The following is a 20,974-nucleotide window of genomic DNA, read 5'->3' as shown; positions in this document are numbered from 1 at the left end:
GTTTCCTAATATTACGTTTATTCATAACATCTGTCCTTACTATATCGGGGAAGAGCTCTTGGATAAGAACAGGTAGACTTATATGGGATCTGAAGATACCATTTTTCTTCATTGCACGATGTCCAAAACAAACTTCCCCAGCCTAAGACCATACGGTACAGGTGCTCCCTGCGTGTGGACCCACCAGGAAGAAGAGAAGCTAGTTTGTTTGTCCTAAACTGTACAGTTGTGGAATGAAGTCTTTCCACTTTTATGAGGTATTTGTAACCTGAGGTAACAAAAGCATAAACACTGCAGGAAATAAAACATTGCAACCGGTGGTATATATGGAGGAGTATTAATAAAACCTTAAGAAAACTGTAATAATGGTGAAAGGTTGTTAGAAGAGTTATCCTTTGCTATCTTTAAAGAATCTTTCACACCATAGAGAAAAATCACATCCGTTTAGGAAGACCAGTCTTTTAAAAAAAAATCCTTCACATAGATACACACATACATACAAATGAGGCACTATGCTTATAGAAATCTCCTGTAGTGGCAGGGAAGCATGCAAAGAACACAAACTTAAATCCCCTAAGAAATGCTGCAAGCAGTGCTTTCTCATGCTTTTTAACAACATATAACTCCAGCTTCCTCAAGAAGACCTTGGAACTTGCTTTGCCAGTGGCCTTCCAAATCTGGCAGCTAGGTCCCTGGAGACAGCTAAATCAGAGGAGGCACTTCTCCCAGTAGACAGACCCTAGTGAAGGTTGGAAACGTTCTGAACAAGACCGCAACCTCAGCTGTCAGCTGGATGCCTCGTTTTTTATTTGTGGCTGTGCTGGGTCTTCATTGCCGCACAGGCTTTTTCTCTAGTTGCGGCGAGCAGGGGCTCCTCTCCAGCCGCGGTGCACGGTGGCCTCTCTTGTTTCGGGGCACAGGTCCTCGGGCGGAAGGGCTTCAGCAATTGCAGCACACGGACTTAGTTGCTCCTTGCCATGTGGAATCTTCCCTGACCAGGGATCGAACCCGTATCTCCTGCATTGGTAGGTGGATTCTTTACCATTGAGCCACCAGGGAAGCCCTGGATGCCTCCTCATTAGACCCTGAATCCTAGTATAAGGTAGTAACAGATGAATGTGCATCTCTTGCTTCTGTTGATGATCTCTTGATCCCAAGAAAGGATCGACTTGGTGGATAGAGGTTTGCAGGTTTCTAGGGTGTGACCTATATACCTTAAGATTAAAGTGACTTTTTTTCTTCACAGATCAGGAAACCCTGCTTTGGGTGTGAAGGCAGGAGGGGGAGGGGATCAGCTACTTTTGCAACAGGTGGTATATATGAAGAAGAAAGCTACGTTTGTTTGCAGCTAGAAATTTGAGATAAGCAGCAGTGTCCATCCCACCCCCTTTCAGAACTTTAACAGAAATGTACACATTATGGTATAAAAGGGGAGGTCCTCCAAGTCAGCCTAAGCGTGAGACTTTAATGGTGCTGAAAGTGAAGGACCGGCCACTCAGTAAGGCCTCGCTGTCCTAGATTGTAATCATTTCACTTTTTGAGCTCTTCCTTCGGCTCATGACAAGCCAGAGCCCTGTGTCATCTCAGTTGCTGACTGTGTGTAAAGCAAAATTGGAAAATAGACTCCTCCAAACGACTGAAGGCCAGAAGTACTCATTTGACCATAAATATTTTTATTAAATGTGAAAATACACGGGCATAAAAATAGTACCCATATTTGTAGACATGTCTGAGACCCATTTCCATTAATTTCCGGTGTCTTATTTATTAAAACACTAAATTGAGATGGATTAAGTTACTTAGTTTTGTCTCATTCAGACCAACTACAGACTTAACAGCAGGAGTAATATTTTAATTCATCAGACATCTCCAGTTCTTACCTCCTCTATGCTCTGCTTTCCACTGCAGGTAGGAGGCTCAAATACAGAGGGTGTGAAACAAAACCCGTTTACCATACATGAAGCCACGCAGTGGCTAATTTTACTCTTAAATCATTCAGCAAATGAGATCATCCATTAAACAGAGCAAATTATCTCCACCTATCAACATCATTTGCAATTACAGAATAAACTGCTACTAACAAAAAAGCAATGATCTGATTTAGAATAATTGTTGATAAATCAGCATTTGCCACCCTCTTTCCTTTATAAATGTGGAAAAGTCAACTACATTCAGCACAGTGGCGTGCATTTCTCTAGGATAACCACGCATGTGTCCTCAATGAAAGCTGCACAGGGCTGTCACGGGTGCCCTGTCCCTTTAAGGAGGCAGAGACCTGACTGAGGGGCCATTTTTAACTAAGCATCTTGTGCCCTTTTTTCATGGTAAATTTCACAACTTATGACCAATTTCATGCTCTAAAGGTGCAATTTTTCATTTTTCCACCATGAATAGAAAATGATGCCAACTGAAAATTGTTAGCTTCCCCACACCCATAATCAGTTATAACTAGTCTTTCTCTCTTAAGCGGTGGGTAGTTCTGACATTCAATTATCAGAGTCCCAAAAAGTTCTGTTTTCATACAGATACTTGAACTTTTAATACTGCCTAAAGAGCAAAACATTTTAAAATTAGTGCTGTTACATCCAATTCACATTAGTAAACTGTTGAAGTCATTTTCCGGTTTTCATTTATCCATGGAAAAAAGCACAAACTTTCAGAAATGGGTATTACATATTTACTTTCCTTTTAGACCTTTTTCATGTTTGTAGGCTGATGTGTTTAATACTTGTTGCTGTGGAAAAATACCCAGCGACACTTCACTTCTGGAGCTCACTGAAAAGGAAGGGAATGTGACACAGCCAAGGCCGGGCGCCCCTCTCATTTTGCTTTTCCACAAAGAGCCGCACAGGTTACCGGGCACCTGCGGTCCCCAAACCAGAGCCTGGAGAGTGTGATGCTCCTGCATCAGGCCACCAGGATGGACAACTGTCCCTTCTCGTTCCCAGCACTCTTGTCACTGTGGAGGGCAGGAGGGCCTGACCATCTTCCTGGTCAGGCGGATTCCAGAAGACTGCTGATGACCCTCAAGGCTGGAACCGAAAAGTCGTTCTTTTCCTCACTCACTCATGAGCAAAAACAACAGAATCCAGAGAATTTCTCTCCATGGCGTTGGCACCTGGCACCATACCTGCTTCTGTCTTCACTGAAAACAAGCGACTCTGCATAATTCCCTTATGACTAAAGTCAATGCGTGGTAAGACTTCAGGAACAGGATTTACACTTCTCACAGGTAGAGGAAAAACAGAGCAAACCCTCTCAGCAGCAGGATGGCGGTCGGCGAGGTGACAGGGGCCCAGCACAGTGACCCACATGGCCCACCCCCAGCCATCCTGGCCCCTTCAGGCTCCTCCTTGCTGGCAACTTTACACCCTCTCCTCCAACTGGCAGGGTGAGTGATTTCATATTTCCTTTGTTCTGATTTCTTTGTGAAAATTCTTCCTTGTAAAAGTAGGTAGAGGCCATTGCAAGATTTCAAAGAGTTCACAGTGACATCATACATGAAAGAACTGGATTGGAAAAAAATTGCTGATTTAACTAATGAAGTAATAAGATTAAAGGATAAAAATGAATTTCCTTTGGAAATTTTCACACTGGCTTGAATTTTGAGACATTAAAACAAAAGGAAAGCTGCAAGCTGTTCGCTAAGTTTTCAAAATGCCATCTTGTTTATTGGTAAGAAAGAAACTTCTAAGTAGATGCAAAAAGCACTTAACGTGTTTTGTCCAACTCAACTGTGTTGTTTTTGTCCCTCAGATTAAAAAACTCTTTTCCAAGTATGTTTCAGAATGACTGTAGAAGGAAACTATTTGTGCTTGGCTGGCTGTTGTGGATATTACTGGTAGGACAGCCCCAACAACTCAGAAGATGCTTGATTTCCCAAAAAGCAGTCAGTATATTAGGCCCATCCTGCTTAAATTGTCAAAATGTTCTGAGGCAAAAAAAGGAAAAAAAACCTTTCTAGAATAAAGGTAATAATTTTTATCTAAATAATTCTTAAGATTTTAAGTGCAGCATCAATAGTTCCATATTTTATGGAATCCCTATCCATAAGTATTTAATGTTCTAGATTAACACTTATTTTTCTTTTAAGGAAAAAATTATCCAGCATATAAAGACTGAATAGTTCATTTTTCTTAAAACGTAAGAAGGTATCCAAGAAGAGATGCTGTCTTGATAGTGGACATACAGCCAGGGCTGACTAGATCTGTAAACCTGTTTCTTTCCTGGCAGAAAAACTTCCAGAGGCATCAAGGTCTGGCAAAGGGGCAGGCCTGCTACTTAACGCCCACCTCAGAGCAATCCCACGTGGGCACCCACGGGCCAGGTAGGTGAAGACATAAGAGGAACTGCTAACCTTAAAAGTGGGAGACTGGCATTCTGTCTGTGTTGACTGAGCAACTTGACATTCTAAGCCAGTCCTGTTACAGGAAATGCTGTACAGCTTACACTTCAGTTATTCTGCACTACAGCAATATTATTTAGATACCACTGCTATGTTATCTGAACTTACTTTACATGTTTTTAGTTCATTGTGTTTCATATTAAATAAAAGGGCCAGGAGGGTTTACAGTTAATTCTGTTTCAGTGGTTTTCAGTATTCTCCTCCAGGTATTGAACAAAAAAATACATGCTTGACGTGAGTCCAGACCTCACCCTGGCTCCTGCCACTCGTAGCAGGTTCTGTAACGGCTCTGACCACCTTCAACGACAGCCATGTTCATGCTCAGAGAGAGATGGGAACCAAGTGGAAATTTAACATAGTGACAGGTGACTGGACAGACCAGAGTCGAAGCAAAGTTGTGCCTAAGAACATACAGCTCAGAATGTTCATTCCTCTTGGAGAACGCTGACAGCCCAGGTTCCTCCTCACACACGCAGGCGCTGACACGTATGCAGTGAGGGGAGACTCTCCACCTGCTCCAGTGTAGAAGATGCAAGTCTGTGCTCCCGCCTCAGCCCTTCTTCCATCCGTCACAGCACAGACACGCCCGCCTCCCGCCCTCACCCGTCAGCCTCAAGTCCGCAATGGATAAGGACAGACACTGCCATTCAGAACACCTCTTTGGTCGTGGGCAAACTGAAAGGTTGGAATTTTCTTTTTCATTAGGATCCCGGAACAAGGTTTTTTTTGTTTGTTTTAAAACTTTAAAAAAATGAAGGAAGAAGAGCAGAAAAACAGCTGGTTTAATTGAAGTGGAATTTAAATCTAAAAGGTCCGCCTGAGCTGAAGGGATTGAACCCTTGCCATGAGTTCCAGCTCCTGTGGAAAGGGTTGCCGCCACCTCCTTGTTGGCTCTCTGCGTCCAGGGGGTCTTCTCCGTCGTCAAACTTCTTCCTCATTTCTGGAAAAGAAGCCAGCAAGGTGAGACCCAGCTGCTGCCGGGGCGGGGCTGGCTCTGGGGCTACACACCCCGGTTGTTGGGGCAGCTGCGCCTGATGCTCAAACCCCTGCCACCCCACCCCCATCAGAAACGGACTAGAGAAACCAGCCAGGGCTCAAAGTGGGCATTCACAGACATTCAGACCCCCGAAATCTTCTGAAGAAGCCACCCCAGGAGATTCTTCCCTGGAAGAGTTGAGGAATCACAGACAATGAGACCTCCGAGTCACACGTGCTCTTCTGATCGAACAGCCCCTGTCACCGTCCTAACCCCAAACATGAAGACAGCTAGGCTCAACCTCATCAACGCATGAAGTGTCTGGGCCTCACTATTAAGTCTGAACAGAAGGCAGGCTCCCTAGGCCCGAGGGAGGGAGGCGCCTTATTGCACAACCCAGGAGGCCACTTCCGCTGCTGTGGCTGTCAGTCCTGAGGAGACTGAGGCCACGGCAGACAAAGGGCAGGATGTGGCCGGCAGCGGAGATTAGGAAAAGCTATTTCATCCTTAAAATAAGGACAGAAAGAACAGAGTACAGAAAAGAACTCTAAGCAAGCAAGAATGCAGCTCTTTTCTCCGTCATGCCATTCTGCCCCCTGCTCCGCTAGAACTCAGATCCAGAGGCCCCCCAACTTGACATAGCTGCCCGACCCGTGCTGCACAAGCTGAGGGGACAGAGCCACTCACAGGCGTCATTATTTGCAGATAAAAGAACAAACAGTATGTATCCTACTGTACTCAGTCCTGTCTCCCTCGCTGGATTATAAATTACTTGGGAATAAACATCATTTAACTTCAATTCCATAGCGTAAGTAGTAACTCAAAAATCTGTCAAATGGGCATAAAATGTGATTTCCTTCTATTTTGTTGTAATTGTCTAGTTCAAAAGTCATGGTTTCTGCTGCCACTGATAAGGATGGCCACAAAAAAGCAGTAAGTATTAGCTTAACATGAGATTCTCTCTAGAAGTGTCAAAGCATTGTTCAACATTACCTCAGTTCTTAACTGTCTCCCTCTTATTATCCAAGTCATTTTAGCTTATGGTGAAATAACAACTGGTGGTTACTATCAACCACCAGTAACCGATTGACTTGAGTCAGCGTAAGATTCCTGGAGAGCCGCTCTTGGAGGGCGAGAATATTTGCCACCTCCCACCACTACACATGCCCACCTGGCAGCCCATCTCCTAATCAAGCTCCTGTACGTACGGCGTGAAAATCAGCACTGATCTGTGACTCTGGAAGGAAACTAAGAGTATCCCTCTTGTAGTTTCATATCATAGGTGAAAAAAACCTGAGGCTCAGAAAAGGTTCTAGGAACTTGCTTAAACAGAACCTTAGCTCAGCCTTAAGAGTCATGCTCAGGCCTTCTGATTCCACGCTTGGTGGTGTCTCCACTGCATCCCGAGTCTGACAGTGGCAGACACAGAAATGAACTCCGGGGACCATCACCAGCTCCCGAGCTCAGCCCCACGGGTCCCCACCAGCATGCGCTCCACCGTCCACTTCTGCCTCTAAGACAGGCAGAGGAAGAGAGCTAACAGCCTCCAGCCACTGACACAGCCACTTCAGGAGAAGAGAAACATGAAGGCAAACACTACCTGGATCAGAGAGGACTTCTTTAGCAGCTGCTATGTCAATGAACTTTTTCTCAGCTTTTTTCTTTTCTTCTTCATTCTGGAAGTTGTCTGGGTGCCACTGCAATGCTAATTTTCGGTATGCTTTAATAATTTCTTGCTTTTTGGCATTTCTGAAGGGTGGTAAAATTAATAATTATTTAAGAAGTGTCCAACACACTGCCACAAAGAGCTAAAAGACAGCTCAGGAGATTCCACTGGTTTTCTGTACAGAGCCAACATACCCAACTGAGCGTCTGATGCAGAGCCCTGCCTGACCACTACAGCTGCCAGGCTTCCCAGAATGCTTGTTCCCTAATGCTCCTCTCACCAGAAATAAACTAAAGTACTCCTATTTACAACTTTCCCTTTTAGAAACTTCTTTGATGCATTTTGAAATTTTCTGAATTTCCAAACTACTATGATTCAGTTCTTGGCATTAAAAAAAAACACTGACTCTTTGAAGCATACTTTCTAACTTGCTTCTAGGTTTGCTTACTTAAAAAGAACAAAATTTCAGACTTTTGATTGAAAAATAGGTGGTTCCCCTGTTCAGGGAAGGTGGGTCTAATACAAATGCACATATTGAGTAAATTACATTCGCCCTGTGCCTCAAAGTTGATTCTGAAAGTGCCATTTTTATCTTTAGGCCTAGAGAAGCTTTGTTTTCCTCAACCCATCTCCCATCTGTCCCCACCCAACAAAAGCTCACTCCTGCCTCTTGACCTATTTATGCTCCAGGGGCTTGTCTTTGTCACCAACTACTATTTCTCCATCATTACATGACTAGTCTCTACCAAACAAATTTATCTGTAGTATACTCAAAACAACTTTGTGATGTTAAAGGTTGTTAGTTTAATTTATAGCTGACATTACATAAGAAAATGAATCATAAAAAAAAAAAAAAGAAAATGAATCATGGAAAAAAGAGTAACAATTAGCTTTAAAATAGTTGATTAAAAGTAATGCAAATTTTAAGTTAGTAATTCACCTTTTTACTCCCAAGATTTTATAATAATCTCGTCTCTGTGACTGTTTCAGTAGCCTCTGTGCTTTCTCCAGACCTTCTCGAATCTGCTGATCATTCTCATTGTGTTCCTGAGCAGTTTCATAATCCTGAATAGCTGTCAAAATATGTTGAAGATAATGCTGTTAGAAGGAATTATAACTTGTGACATTCACCCTGCAAATGTGATACCAAGTCACCATCCCAACCCCTTCCTTCGCCATCACTAAGAACCTAAGAAGTGGTATCACCTTCATCATTTGGTTCAAAACTACACGAGGCATACTTTTAAGGGTAGGTAGCTTACACTCCATTCAGTAAACGCCACTCTGCTTGTTTACCTGCCCACCCTCCCACATTATCTTCCCCACAGCTGTGTGTTGTCGTAACATCAGCCCTTACACAAAGCAATGCAGTGACTGTTACAGGAAAATAAGACGCAGCAAAGACAATCTGCATGCTCAGTTGTAGGGCTATGGTTCAGAAGATTGAGAAGCTTAGAAGGGATCAGGAGAACCATCAGGAAGCAGAATGACCAGTTCACCCACAGGTTTTAACACAAACTATTACAAAGCTAATTTTTTTTAAAGTGCCAATCAGAACAAATACATATACAGTCCTGGTATGGGAAGGCTGATGCCAATTCACATTGCATCTTATTTCAGATTATTTTAAATATGTAGACAATACAAGGCATCTGGGTATCTAAGGTCACACAGAGCAGAGACTTATCCTTAGAAGGCCCTGAGGGCGAGGGGGCCCTTGGCTGGTGACTGACAAGTTGGATTTGGGCAGTGTTCCCAACATTCTCTGATAGGAATGGCTAGCCGTAGCTAAACAATGTGGGTTGTGCTAACCATCTTACCTTCTGGGCATCTGGCATTTTGGTAAGGGCTGGCCAGCCCCCAGTAAAGGCCCTGGGTCTCTAAAGAGCTTCCCTGGTAGGCACACTTCACACGTGCTGAGGAATTTGGCTTGTCCTGCACAATTTCAGATCTCGAATCTCCCACCTGGTTTCCTCTGGACTTCACCACATGCGCCTTTTCCCCTTACTGATCTTGTTTGTATCCTTTTGCTGGAATAAATCTCAGCCCTAAGTACAACTATGTGCCGAGTCCCATGTGTCCTTCTGAATCCAGATCTGGGGGTGGTTTGGGGAGACCAACACAAGCTTTTCTCACTCTCCTTCCTGGACAGACAACTCAAATGGATCTTTGGGCTCAAATTCTACTTTTTTATGGAAATGCATTTCACTATGGGAAAGACATCTCTCTGGATAGCATGCCTGAGCATTCATCTTGGCAACAGCTAACCCTGGAAGGGGTTTAAGAAGGCCCCTGGGGCAGGTTAAAATGAGAAAGACATTAAAGCAAGATGGACAAATTTAGTGTGTACTACAAAGAAAAATAACCAATACTACCTTCCACTCATGGAGCAAGGGGGAGGGCACTTTAAGCTTCATCCTCATTCCTGCCTCAAAGCATTAATGTTAAATATTAATATGAAACATTAATATTACTGACAGCCAACTAACAGTGACATCACAAAATAGCTTCCCAATTTAGTATATAGACACAAGACCATTATAAAGAGCAGTGAGGTTTAGCCTGCAATACCTATAACACTTGATAACACAGCCTAGTGAGGAAATGTACTTGGAATTTAACACAAGAGGAAAATGTTTCAGTACACTCAATTTTTTACTTATGCAAACTACATTTAAAACATGTTATCATTCTTAAATATTCAGAGTAGCTTTCCCAAAACAGTGTTCTGTCTCCTATATTTTATTAACAGTTAAGATACATACATTTTTCACAATACAGGAAAAATAAGTTGTTTCCTCAAATTCACATGATTACAGGTAGGTAACTAAGTAGGAATTTACTATGGATGATGTAAACTTCCCATGGACATAAACTAGATAACTCATTTTTAATTATATTTCTTAGAAAAGTATGTTACATATTAGCCAATTACTTTTCTAACCTCTGAACCTAAAAACTCATCCTTCTCAAATTCTTTTCTTCCATATGCCCCTCACCCAGTTCTTAAGGAGCAGTGCAAACCAGCAGATCAAGATGGCAGACAGTAAGCACAGGAATTTCCTGCCCTCTACCCTAAAAAAATAAAAAATAATAGAAACATGGCAGTCCTGAAACTACAGCAGAACAGAAATAGTGACAAATTTCTGGAAGAGAAAAGGCAACTAGGATAAGATTAATGAAGAAGCCTAACAGAACTGCAATCCAGATACACACTGAAAGAGGCCCTAGAAGATTCTGGAAGCTGTTCTCTTTGGCCAAGGATTCTGAATTTAGCAAGCAGGAGGCGCTCTAAGGCAATCAGGTTACTTCATGAGGTGGCTTAAAGCAATGGCTGGGCAGCCTCTCCGCCTGTATGTGGAGCAGCTGGCTGCAGCATTAACCCCAAGCCAGGTCCAAGAACCAGTCTCCTCAGAGTGCCAGACGGCATGTGGAAGGCCCCCGACGTGGCTGCTGGGCCCCCGGACACCAAAGGCCTCCACAACAGGCCTGGAATAAACACTGGAAAGGCAGTTCCACACCAACAGGCTCCCCCAACAAGTCCTGCTTATTCTGGCAACTGGGCAAGATGGCGAGCAGACCGGGAGTCGGTCCGAAAACAGGTCCTACCCACCTGGAGCCAGCGTGAGCTCCCCAACGCAGAGAAGCATTCCAAAGACATGCGCACATTACACACAACTGCAAACGGCTCCCTTCTCACACTCCATCAACCCAGTATTAAGTCCCAAATCAGTTTCCCTTCAAAATATATCCAGGATTTAACTGCTTCTCACCATTTCCACACTTGCCACTGCAACGCAGTCCAGCATTAAAACCCCTGACCGCTCTTATACCTTCATGAGGTGTTCATAAGGTCCCAGCTGTCCTTGCTTCCCTAGAGTCTATTCTCAAAACAGGGACCTCAGGGGTCGTTTTAAAGAGTGTATCCGACCTCCAGTGTAATATGCCCCAAGGAGCACCTCCCAGATATATAAAACAAGGCAGATGGTGGGGGGAAGGGAAATGAGGGGAACAGGAGGGCACACACCGCTTTCAGCACAACAGTGGACGCAGACTGTTCAAGGGCTGCTAAAACTAGCTGGTGTCAGCCCGGAATCCAGGATGAGAGGAGGAAGCAAACACCAACCCTAAGGGACAGAGCCCAGAAACTGCCAGCAAAATGCACCTCCCGTGAGTATGGTCTCTCCCAGAAGTGAGCAACAACCTACATCCTTTACCAAGAAAACTGCAATACTCCCTTCTGGAATTGACAAAAGGACAGGGAGAGGGTATCATCAGGAGAATTTACGTCATAAATGTTCAGGCTGCTAATAGCAGTTTAGCAAGTTGCATAAAGGAAAAAATGGACAATATTAAAGGGGAAGATAGGAAAGTTTGCAGTTTTCTTTCACACCAGGTAATTAAAGTTCCCTCTCAGCAACTGATGGGAAAACTAACAGAAATATTACACCCAGAAATTGCAGAATACACATTTTTAAGTGCACACAGAATATTCAGCAAGATAGATCCTGCACTGGGCTATAAAACAAGTCTACATAAATCCTAAAGGAGATACACCTAAATAAATTTAAAAGGAAAGAGTTCATGAATATGTTCTCTGAGCACAACAGAATTAAAATAGAAATATATAATAAAGCTGTATATTGTCACCCTGCTTATCTAACTTATATGCAGAATACATCATGCAAAATGCTGGGCTGGATGAAGCACAAGTTGGAATCAAGATTGTCAGAAGAAATATCAATAACCTCAGATATGCAGATGACACCACCCTTATGGCAGAAAGCGAAAAGGAACTAAAGAGCCTCTTGATGAAAGTGAAAGAGGAGAATGAAAAACCTGGCTTAAAACTCAACATTCAGAAAACTAAGATCATGGCATCTGGTCCCATCACTTCATGGCAAATAGATGGGGAAACAATGGAAACAGTGACAGACTTTATTTTCTTGGGCTCCAAAATCACTGAAGATGGTGACTACAGCCATGAAATTAAAAGATGCTTGTTCCTTGGAAGAAAAGTTATGACCAACCCAGACAGCATTTTAAAAAGGAGAGACGTTACTTCGCCAACAAAGGTCCGACTAGTCAAAGCTATGGTTTTTACAGTAGTCATGTATGGATGTGAGAGTTGGACTATAAAGAAAGCTGAGCACCGAAGAACTGATGCCTTTGAACTGTGGTATTGAAGAAGACTCTTGATAGTCCCTTGGACAGGTAGGAGATTCAACCAATCCATCCTAAAGGAAATCAGTCCTGAATATTCATTGGAAAGACTGATACTGAAGCTGAAACTCCAATACTTTGGCCACCTAACGTGCAGAACTGACTCATTGGAAAGACCCTGATGCTGGGAAACATTGAAGGCAGGAGGAGAAGGGGATGACGGAGGATGAGATGGTTGGATGGCATCACCGACTCGATGGGAGCAAGCTCCAAGAGTTGGTGATGGGCAGGGAAGCCTGGCATGCTGCAGGCTTGGGGTCGCAAAGAGTCGGACATGACTGAGTGACTGAACTGACTGATATAAAAAGGTCCTTAGGAAACTGTGAAATATTTTAAAATTAGACAAAATATCTAAATAATACATGCATCAAAAAAGTAGTTAGAAGTTAGAATATATTTCAAATCAAATGAAAATAAAAAATGTGAGAAGTGCAGTTTTAAATACTTATATTTAAAAAGAAAAGAGATCTAAAATGAATGACAGTTTAAACTTAAGAAGCAGGAAAAACAAAAAATAAGTCCAAAGGAAGTCAAAGGAAAGAGATAAACAGCCATAGAGAACATAGAGAACATTAACCAATCCATAAGCTGGTTCCTTCAGAAGACCAACAAATTTGACCAAACTACACTGATCAAGAGGGGAAAAAAAAAACACAAATTGTCACTATTAGAAATGAAGAACAAATTATCACTTCAGACCTTACAGACATTAAAAGAATAGTAAGAAAGCATTAAAAACGTCATATAACCAAAAGGAGCAATGTAGGTGAAATGAACGAATTCACTGATGCACACAACTTACAAAAACTAGAATGAGAAAACAGAAAATATGAGAAACCCTATATTGATAAACTGAATTCATCATCAAAAATGCTCATACTAAGAAAACTCGAACCTAAGATGGTTTTACTGGTGAATTCTCCTAAACTTAAAAAAGAAACACCAACTTTATACAACTCTAAGAAAACGAAGGTATGATCTTTCAACACAGAATACTTTCATGGAATAGGGCAGACTTAGCGTCACTAGGAAGAGTTCAAGAACAGGCAAGAAGGCATAGGAATCTGGTTACAGGACATCACAGGATGTCAAACATAAAATATGTCTTTTCCACAATTTGGCCAGGCTGGCCCTTCATCCAGAAATAGTGTTACCTGGCTCCTGTTCTCAGAATTATAGATATTATTAGTAACACTAAAGTAATAGCTGTGTCAGATGAAGTTAGTGCGGCAATCATAGGTCACACCTAGGCAGTTGTAAACAATCTGCCTGGCAAGAAGGAGACTCAAGAGATGCAGTTTCAATCCCTGGGAAGAAGATCCCCTGGAGAAGGAAATGGCGACCCACCCTAGTATTCTTGCCTGGGAAATCCCAAGGACAGAGGAGCCTGGCGGGCTATAGTCCATGGGGTCACAAAGAGTCGGCCACAGCTGAGCAACTAAACCACCAAAGGTCAGAGCTAGAAGCAAGCTATCCCATTAAGTACCATTTATATAGCAAAGTCAATGCAAGTTACCAACAGCTATTCTAAAAATAGGTACAGTGGAAACCATTTAGTAGAAGCACTGCACTAAGCATCCCTTTCTGAGCACCGTCTTCTTTCTCTGTCTTGTAACTCAGCAGAGTTTCAAAGGGGGTTAAGTGAAATGAAGTTTTTTTACTCTTTGCTCAAGTTTGCTGACTCCTCAACTACCCTCTCATGTTCTTTCTCTGTCACAACAGTCCTATGCAGTATGTACTGTTCGCATTCTTATTGTACATATAAGGAAAGTAAAATATTACAGGATAAGTTACTTGATGGAAATCACATTGCAAAAATAAATGGTACACTCCAAAGGTATAAAACTGGCCAACAAGCATATGAAAAGGTGCTCAACATCAATCACTAATCATTAGGAAAATGTAAGTTAAAACCACTAGTTATCACTTCACATCCACTAGGTAAAACCAGCAAACAGAATATAGAAAGCCTTCATATAAGGAAAAAGACTTCAAAGATAGATCTATTAAATTATCATCAAACATCTTTTCTTCAGGAATCAAGCTATCAAATTTCCCTAAAAAATAAGTAGCTTTAACATTCAAGATACAAAGGCATGTTTTAACTTATATGTAGCAGCCTACAAAATTGAACCTTTTATTTTTCTTAACAGCTAAGCTTAAAAGCTTGTGCAGCTTCACTGATTTCACATTCAGAGCTGAGGGTTTACATACAGAGAAGAAAAGCACACATTAATGAAGCCTTCCAACAACTAACTGGAATGCAAAATCCTAGAATACAGCCTTCTGGGAGCCCAAGAGTGAAAAGAGCACACAAGCTAAAGGCATCTGTGTAGATCACTTGCCTTACTGACAGTCTTATGAATCTGAAAATTTGTCGTTTTGCTCACATACATTTCAAGCCTCAATCAGACCTCAAGGACTATATACCATAAAAATGTTCCACAGTGCAACTAGAGTTGTCATCACTCCCAGGAAACCACTTAGAAGATTCTTTTTAAATTGAAGAAAGCAGGAAGAAAGTAAATGATCAGTTTGCCTTAAAAATGAGTACCACAAATCTTTCTTAATTATAAGTTCAGTTATCTCTTAGTACAGTTTTATCATTGCTATAATGCATTCTTACTATGCTTAAACTATCTGCACATTTCGTTAAATAAATATGCAGCAATTAGGGGGAAAAAATCACAGTACCACAAATCAAGTTTCCCCATAAACATACCCTTACTGTTTTCGATCTTAAATGCTTTATACTTGATTTGAAACCAAAACTTATCATTAAGGGCTATAAGGCTCACTTCTTTTAAAATCATCTCATTTAGATGTTCATAGTATAATGTCACATGAAAAAGGTCACAAAACAATATATGTGAAAGGATTCTGTATGACTACTGTACTGGCCTTAGTTATCCTCCAAAAATAGAGCACTGCTTTTATTCAAAGTGCTTACGACATCTAGCAGGAAACTCTCTGCTACTTGAACAAAGTTGGATAAGCAGCTGTCCTGACATTTACTAACAGCTTGCAATGCGGGAGACCCAGGTTCAACCCCTGGATTGGGAAGATCTCCTGGAGAAGGGAATGGCAACCCACTCCAGTGTTCTTACCTGGAGAATTCCACGGACAGAGGAGCCTGGCAGCTACAGTCCATGGGGTCATAAAGACTCGGACACAACTGAGCAGCTGAGTCACTAACACTTTCACACTATCTAGGGATCACAGAGGGTCATTTTATATCTAGGCATATATGCCACATATATGTCTGCTGTATGTCTAACGTATATGCATAGAATACGTATATAGGCATATACACACTCATATATATGCACAGATAAAAGTCTGAAAGATATAAATCCAAAATGAGCAGTGATTACCTCTGGAGATATGAGATCTATAATTTGAGTTTTCTATTTTGTTATTCATCTTTTCTAACTTGTCTACAATAAAGCAGCTAAAATTTTTATTTTTATATTCCACTGTACTGGATTCAACAGCAGAACTCTTTCCTTACATGGTACACCTCTCATGTTCCACCAAGAAAGAATGATTTACTAAGAAAGTAATTTTTAGGTCCTGTGCCATTTTTCTAATATCGCCAACATCTCCAGGTAAACTTGTTCTAAACAAAGGGATGTTAAACGGACTAACTGCACATACATCAACTTTGAGGTACTGCAAATCAAATTCCTTAAAGATTTACCTTCATCATACATTTCTTCTATTAAATAGGCCTCTGCTCGATCTTTCAGGGCATTCACATTGTCAGGTTCTACCTGTAAAACTTCTGAACAGACTCGAATAGCTTCAACAGGCTTCTCGTCCTAAAGGTAAATGTGAGAAAAGAACTTATGGTTGTTACTCCACATGTCAAGTTTTTACAATTCTAGAAATGAGTCAGCAATTTACCTTAGAAAAGCAGTGACAAATCCTTTCTTTTGAACGAACTGTATATTCAGGAACACCTGGCTCTGTTTTCATGACAGATTCATATTTGCTGATCGCATCTGCGTACCTATTAAATGAGCAAATCATGATGAGTAAACAATTCTATTTCCAGAGCTAAAGAAAAAGACCCTCTACTCATCACTATATGTTGCTTCATCAACTGACCTGAAAGAATACATGCCCTCAAAGACTCCTCCTAAAAGCACCCCTGTGAGAACTAACTAATCAAAGCAAATGATGGATTCTTTATAGAAAGAGATTCATGATTTTGAAGCTGAAGAAAACACCTTATTAAAGTCTGACTACCACAAAGCACCTTCAGGAAAACAGAGATCAGTTTACACACCTGGTTTCTACACATTTTATAAAATCACAAAACCCATTGCATGTTATTTTATATAATAAATATCAATATTCATAACTGAGTATAAGGTAATTCTTGCAAAAGAAACCCCCAACTTTACTAGCTTTCTAAGAACAATAAAAGCTACTTCAAAAAAAAAAAAAAAAACAGCTACTTCAGCATTTTTTTAAACTGGTGAAAACTACTAGTCATGTTATGCATTGTTCCTTTCCTCAGTAAGGACAAACTACAAGATGTATCTACATGCCGCTGTGGCAGATTATTCCAAAAGTGCTACAACTGTCACACTTAAATGCTGCTTTATTAAAATACAGGTCTAAAGATAACTCTTAAAACAAAAGCTAGCCATCATTGTCAAAATCCTAGTTGGGATGTTGTTCTATAGATTTCTAAGATGGTGAGAAACTATACAGAGTATGTAAGACCTCACTTTATTTCTTAAAACTACATGTGAAACTAATATTAGAAATTAAAAGTTCAATTACAAATATTACATAACTTTACATAAATGATACCATAATAAACTTTCTGCATCAAAAAGAAAGTTCAGTTAGAAAATAATGTGCTTCACTTAAAAAAAAAAAGTTAGCCTCTGGGAAGGTGGAGTAGAGGTACCAACTCCTCTAGCTAGATACCTGTGTAAATACCCTGGACATTATACTTTTTTTAGTATGAGAAGACTCAGATAAGAAAATTATGGTCCCAACTCCCACCAACATCAGCAGGTCAACTGGAGAGGCAAGACTTCTCTGGTGAGCCTCTGATGAGCTGTGTCCACATCCCAACCAAGGTGGCGTTGGAGAACATCAAGTTGGGAGCCAGAACTTTCACCCCTGATCAGATCCAGGCCCCCCAAACTCTCACCAAGCAGTAGTAGGAGAATCCCACAGCCTGAGTAGCAACAAAGGTCAAGTGGGAAACGTCTCCCTTCATCTTCCAGTTACCGAGGTGGTGCCCACCCTCCAGCCCCTCATGCTCACTTTGCAGAAACAATGTCAGAAGAAGCCACCCAAAACAGAAGAATCAAAAACCAGAATCTTAAAAAATGAAAATATCCAGATTTCAATTAAAAACTAAACATACCAAGAAACAGAATCTCCAACCGACACCAAGAGGACAAAGATGTTAGAATTACCTGACAAAGATTTTAAAGTAGCCACGGTGGGGCAGGGGGGGCGAAGCAGCAATTAACAAGCATGCTTAAAGCAAATGGAAAAATATAATGCCTCAAAGAAATGGAAAGTCTCAGCAAAAAAATACAAGATACAAAAATTCCAAAGAGAATGTTTAGAACTGAAAAGTATAAAAACGGAAGTAAGAGCTCACTGCACGTGCTCAACAGCAGAATGCAGAGGACTGAGAAAGGGTCAGTGAACTCAAACAGCAGAAATTACTAAATCTGAACAACAGAGAAAGTGAAAAAGAAAAATGAATAGTGCCTCAGGGACTGTGGGGCTAAAACTTAAAAAAAAAAAAAAAATCTAATATTTATGTCAGTCAGAGTCCTAGAAGGAAAGCAGAGAGAGAACTGGGCTGAAAAGGGATTCCCAGAAATAATGGCTGGAAAGTTGCCAAGTTTGACAAGAGACATTAAACACACATATCCAAGAAGCTAAGGATACTCCAAACAGTATAAACACAAAGAAATCCATGCTGAGATATATCACAGTTAAGCCTCTGAAAACTAAAGATAAGGAAATAATCTTAAAACCAGTCCCAGGAAAATGACACCTTATCTTTAGGGGGAAAAAAACAATTAGATGGACAATGGATTTCTCATCAGGACCCGTGGAAGCCAGAGAGAAATTATACAATATTTTTCAAATGTTTTAACAAAAGAACTATTAACCCTGAATCCTATACTGAGAGAAAGCGTCTTCATACTCTGTATACATCGTCATCACTCTAGATATATTAATATAGTACCTTTTAATACTCAGTTTATACGCCCATCTCCCACACTAAATTTCATGTTCATTTCTAACCTCCTCCCTGCCCAGTATGTGGTCAGTACCTGACATAGGAGAAATTCAATAAATAGTTGGGAAAATATAAATAAATTTGCTGATAAGAATACTATACAGTTACCATCATCTGTATTCTGCCCTATTCAAAAAGTGTATAAGTGTGATAGTTTTGTTAAGCCCCAATGCCATCTAAGATCCTCCACCCTCCAGGACTAAAAAAGTAAGTAGTTCAATTCTGTGCCCATGACCAGACATCAGAGGGAAAGTGGAACCCCCCAAACCACAGCCTTACCTGCCATCTTTGATGAGCTCTTCAGCTGACTCAATCAGCTTATTAAGTTTCTTTACTTGTTTATAGTGTGCAAAACACCGTTTATGATCCTGGTCAAGTTTAAGACATTCACGAACTTCACTGCTCACGTATTTAAAGAAGGAAAATACTCCATGTCAAAATAATTAATAAATGGTTTTTCATACTAAATACAGAAATCACAACAAAAGGTATTTTTTGTCTATAACACTGACTTATTTATCACACTTTTACATATGGGATTGTATTATGCACACACATAAATTGATTCAAGTTCAAAATGACTCAAGTAGAGGTAACATATTAAACACTCAATTTTGCTTCTGTAAATGTAGTAGCTATCCTATTTACCTTACTGAGCATACTTCATGAAAATAACTATGTAAAAGCGGAATAACTTAGAAATAACACAAAATTATAGATATGTAAAAAAGCCCTAACCCTAATTTTATTAAAGTTAAAATTAAAAAGAAAATGGGAGTACTCTGTTACTGCAAACACTAAAAAGATGTTGAGGTGTGTATGCTACTAGAACCAACCTGAGAGACAGTTCATGGTCTCCTAGTTCATAGTACAGCGTGCTGATTTTATAAAATGCCTCAGTATTATCATTTTTCAATTTTGACGAAGCTTTTAAGTCACTTATCGCTTTCCTAGGTTCCCCTTCTTTTATAAAACATTCAGCTCGAAGTTCTCGTAGTTCTGCATCCCAAACACAAACCTTGAGAAACAAAAGAACTAGACTTAAAGAAACAGTAAATTACGTACATTCATACCTGCACTCCACATATCTTATCTACATATTTCTCAACATAGAACATCTTCAATTAAAGTGATGACTTCTATATTGTAAGCAATGTTTAAAAGTCTGATACAATTTAAATGTGACAAAAATAATGAGATGTGGTCAAGTAATTTCTCCAAAGACGTCTTTTTTCTGTGGGAGGGAGGGGACTGCACTGGTCTTCGTTGCTGCCTGCAGGCTCTCTCTAGTCGTGGCGAGCAGGCGCTCCTCTCCAGCTGTGGGGAGGGCTTCCTTGCAGCGGCTTCTCTTGCTGTGGAGCACGGGCGTTAGGTGCGCAGACTTCAGCAGCTGCAGCTCATGGGCTCTAGGGCTCAGGCTCAGTGTTTGTGGCACAACAGCTTAGCTGCCCCAGGGCATGCGGAATCTTCCCAGACCAGGGATTGAACCCGTGTCCCCGGCACTGGCGAGTGGATTCTTAACCACTGGATCACCAGGGAAGTCCTGGAAGATGTCTTAAATATATTCCAGTGGGGTAAGGAGTGTGTGTGTGTGTGTGTGTGTGTGTGTGTGTGTGTGTGTGTGTGTGTGTGTGTGTACACACACACTAACAAGGCCCTTTTCCAAACCCCTGTCAACTATATAATTCTAAAACACTGACAATAAGAAAACAGGGCATTTATTATTAGAAAGTGGTTTCCAGTGAGGCATTTTTGATTTTGAAGAGAATATTCTCTAGTTGGATTTTTATACTTAATCAACAATTCTAATTTCTAGTCTCGAAAGATATAATCTAGGTTCTAAGTTCACAAAATATTTTTATTCTACTAGTAACTAAATTAAATGAACTTTTATAAAATGTTACCTCCTTGAAATTAAATCCTCATATCACAAAAATAAAAGAGAGAGAAAAAATGTGAGAAGGCTGAAGTATCTCCATTTCCATTTTATCAAAAAGTTGACAATGTTTAGTAAACCACCATTATCCTTCCAAATATACATCCAAAAGCTCACCACCAAAAAGACCCATGTAAGTGGCTTTATATATTTCGTAGAGCTGTTTTAAAGTCACATCAACTTTTCACATGAAGATATCAAAATCAACATTGTATGTAAATTAAACACCATGGACAACGAGCCAGGTCAAGATGGATAATTATTAGAAGGTAAGAATCATAATTTTATGTTTTCTTAATAAAGCATTAACAAAATAATCTAGTAAACTGTGAATTCCACTGGAAATTTCACTTCACATGATTTCCTCTATAAAACTATCAGAAAGTAGCCATTCTACACCCATAATGAGCTTATCACCAAGATAAAACGAGACTGTACAAAGCACTGTGAAAATGATAAATATGAGTTATGACTGCTTC

The 20,974-nt window shown here is 40.6% G+C and overlaps 1 protein-coding gene across 1 annotated transcript in view; it reads right to left on the bottom strand.

The window, feature by feature from the left end:
• Positions 1-1,656: 1,656 nt before the first annotated feature.
• DNAJC3 (DnaJ heat shock protein family (Hsp40) member C3) overlaps positions 1,657-20,974 on the bottom strand; it is a 58,293-nt gene continuing 38,975 nt past the window's right edge. Inside the window, exons 6-12 of the mRNA XM_065901721.1 lie at positions 19,396-19,577; positions 18,839-18,958; positions 16,177-16,282; positions 15,971-16,091; positions 7,988-8,120; positions 6,982-7,130; positions 1,657-5,345 (exon numbers count right to left, since the gene is read on the bottom strand). Of these exons, the coding sequence (XP_065757793.1) occupies positions 5,188-5,345; positions 6,982-7,130; positions 7,988-8,120; positions 15,971-16,091; positions 16,177-16,282; positions 18,839-18,958; positions 19,396-19,577 (969 nt within the window). The 3' untranslated portion in view covers positions 1,657-5,187. The remainder of the gene's footprint in view (positions 5,346-6,981; positions 7,131-7,987; positions 8,121-15,970; positions 16,092-16,176; positions 16,283-18,838; positions 18,959-19,395; positions 19,578-20,974) is intronic.

Source organism: Muntiacus reevesi, chromosome 11, assembly GCF_963930625.1.
Source record: "Muntiacus reevesi chromosome 11, mMunRee1.1, whole genome shotgun sequence".
Classification (NCBI taxonomy): Eukaryota; Metazoa; Chordata; class Mammalia; order Artiodactyla; family Cervidae; genus Muntiacus; species Muntiacus reevesi.
This window is presented reverse-complemented; position numbering and strand designations above follow the sequence as displayed.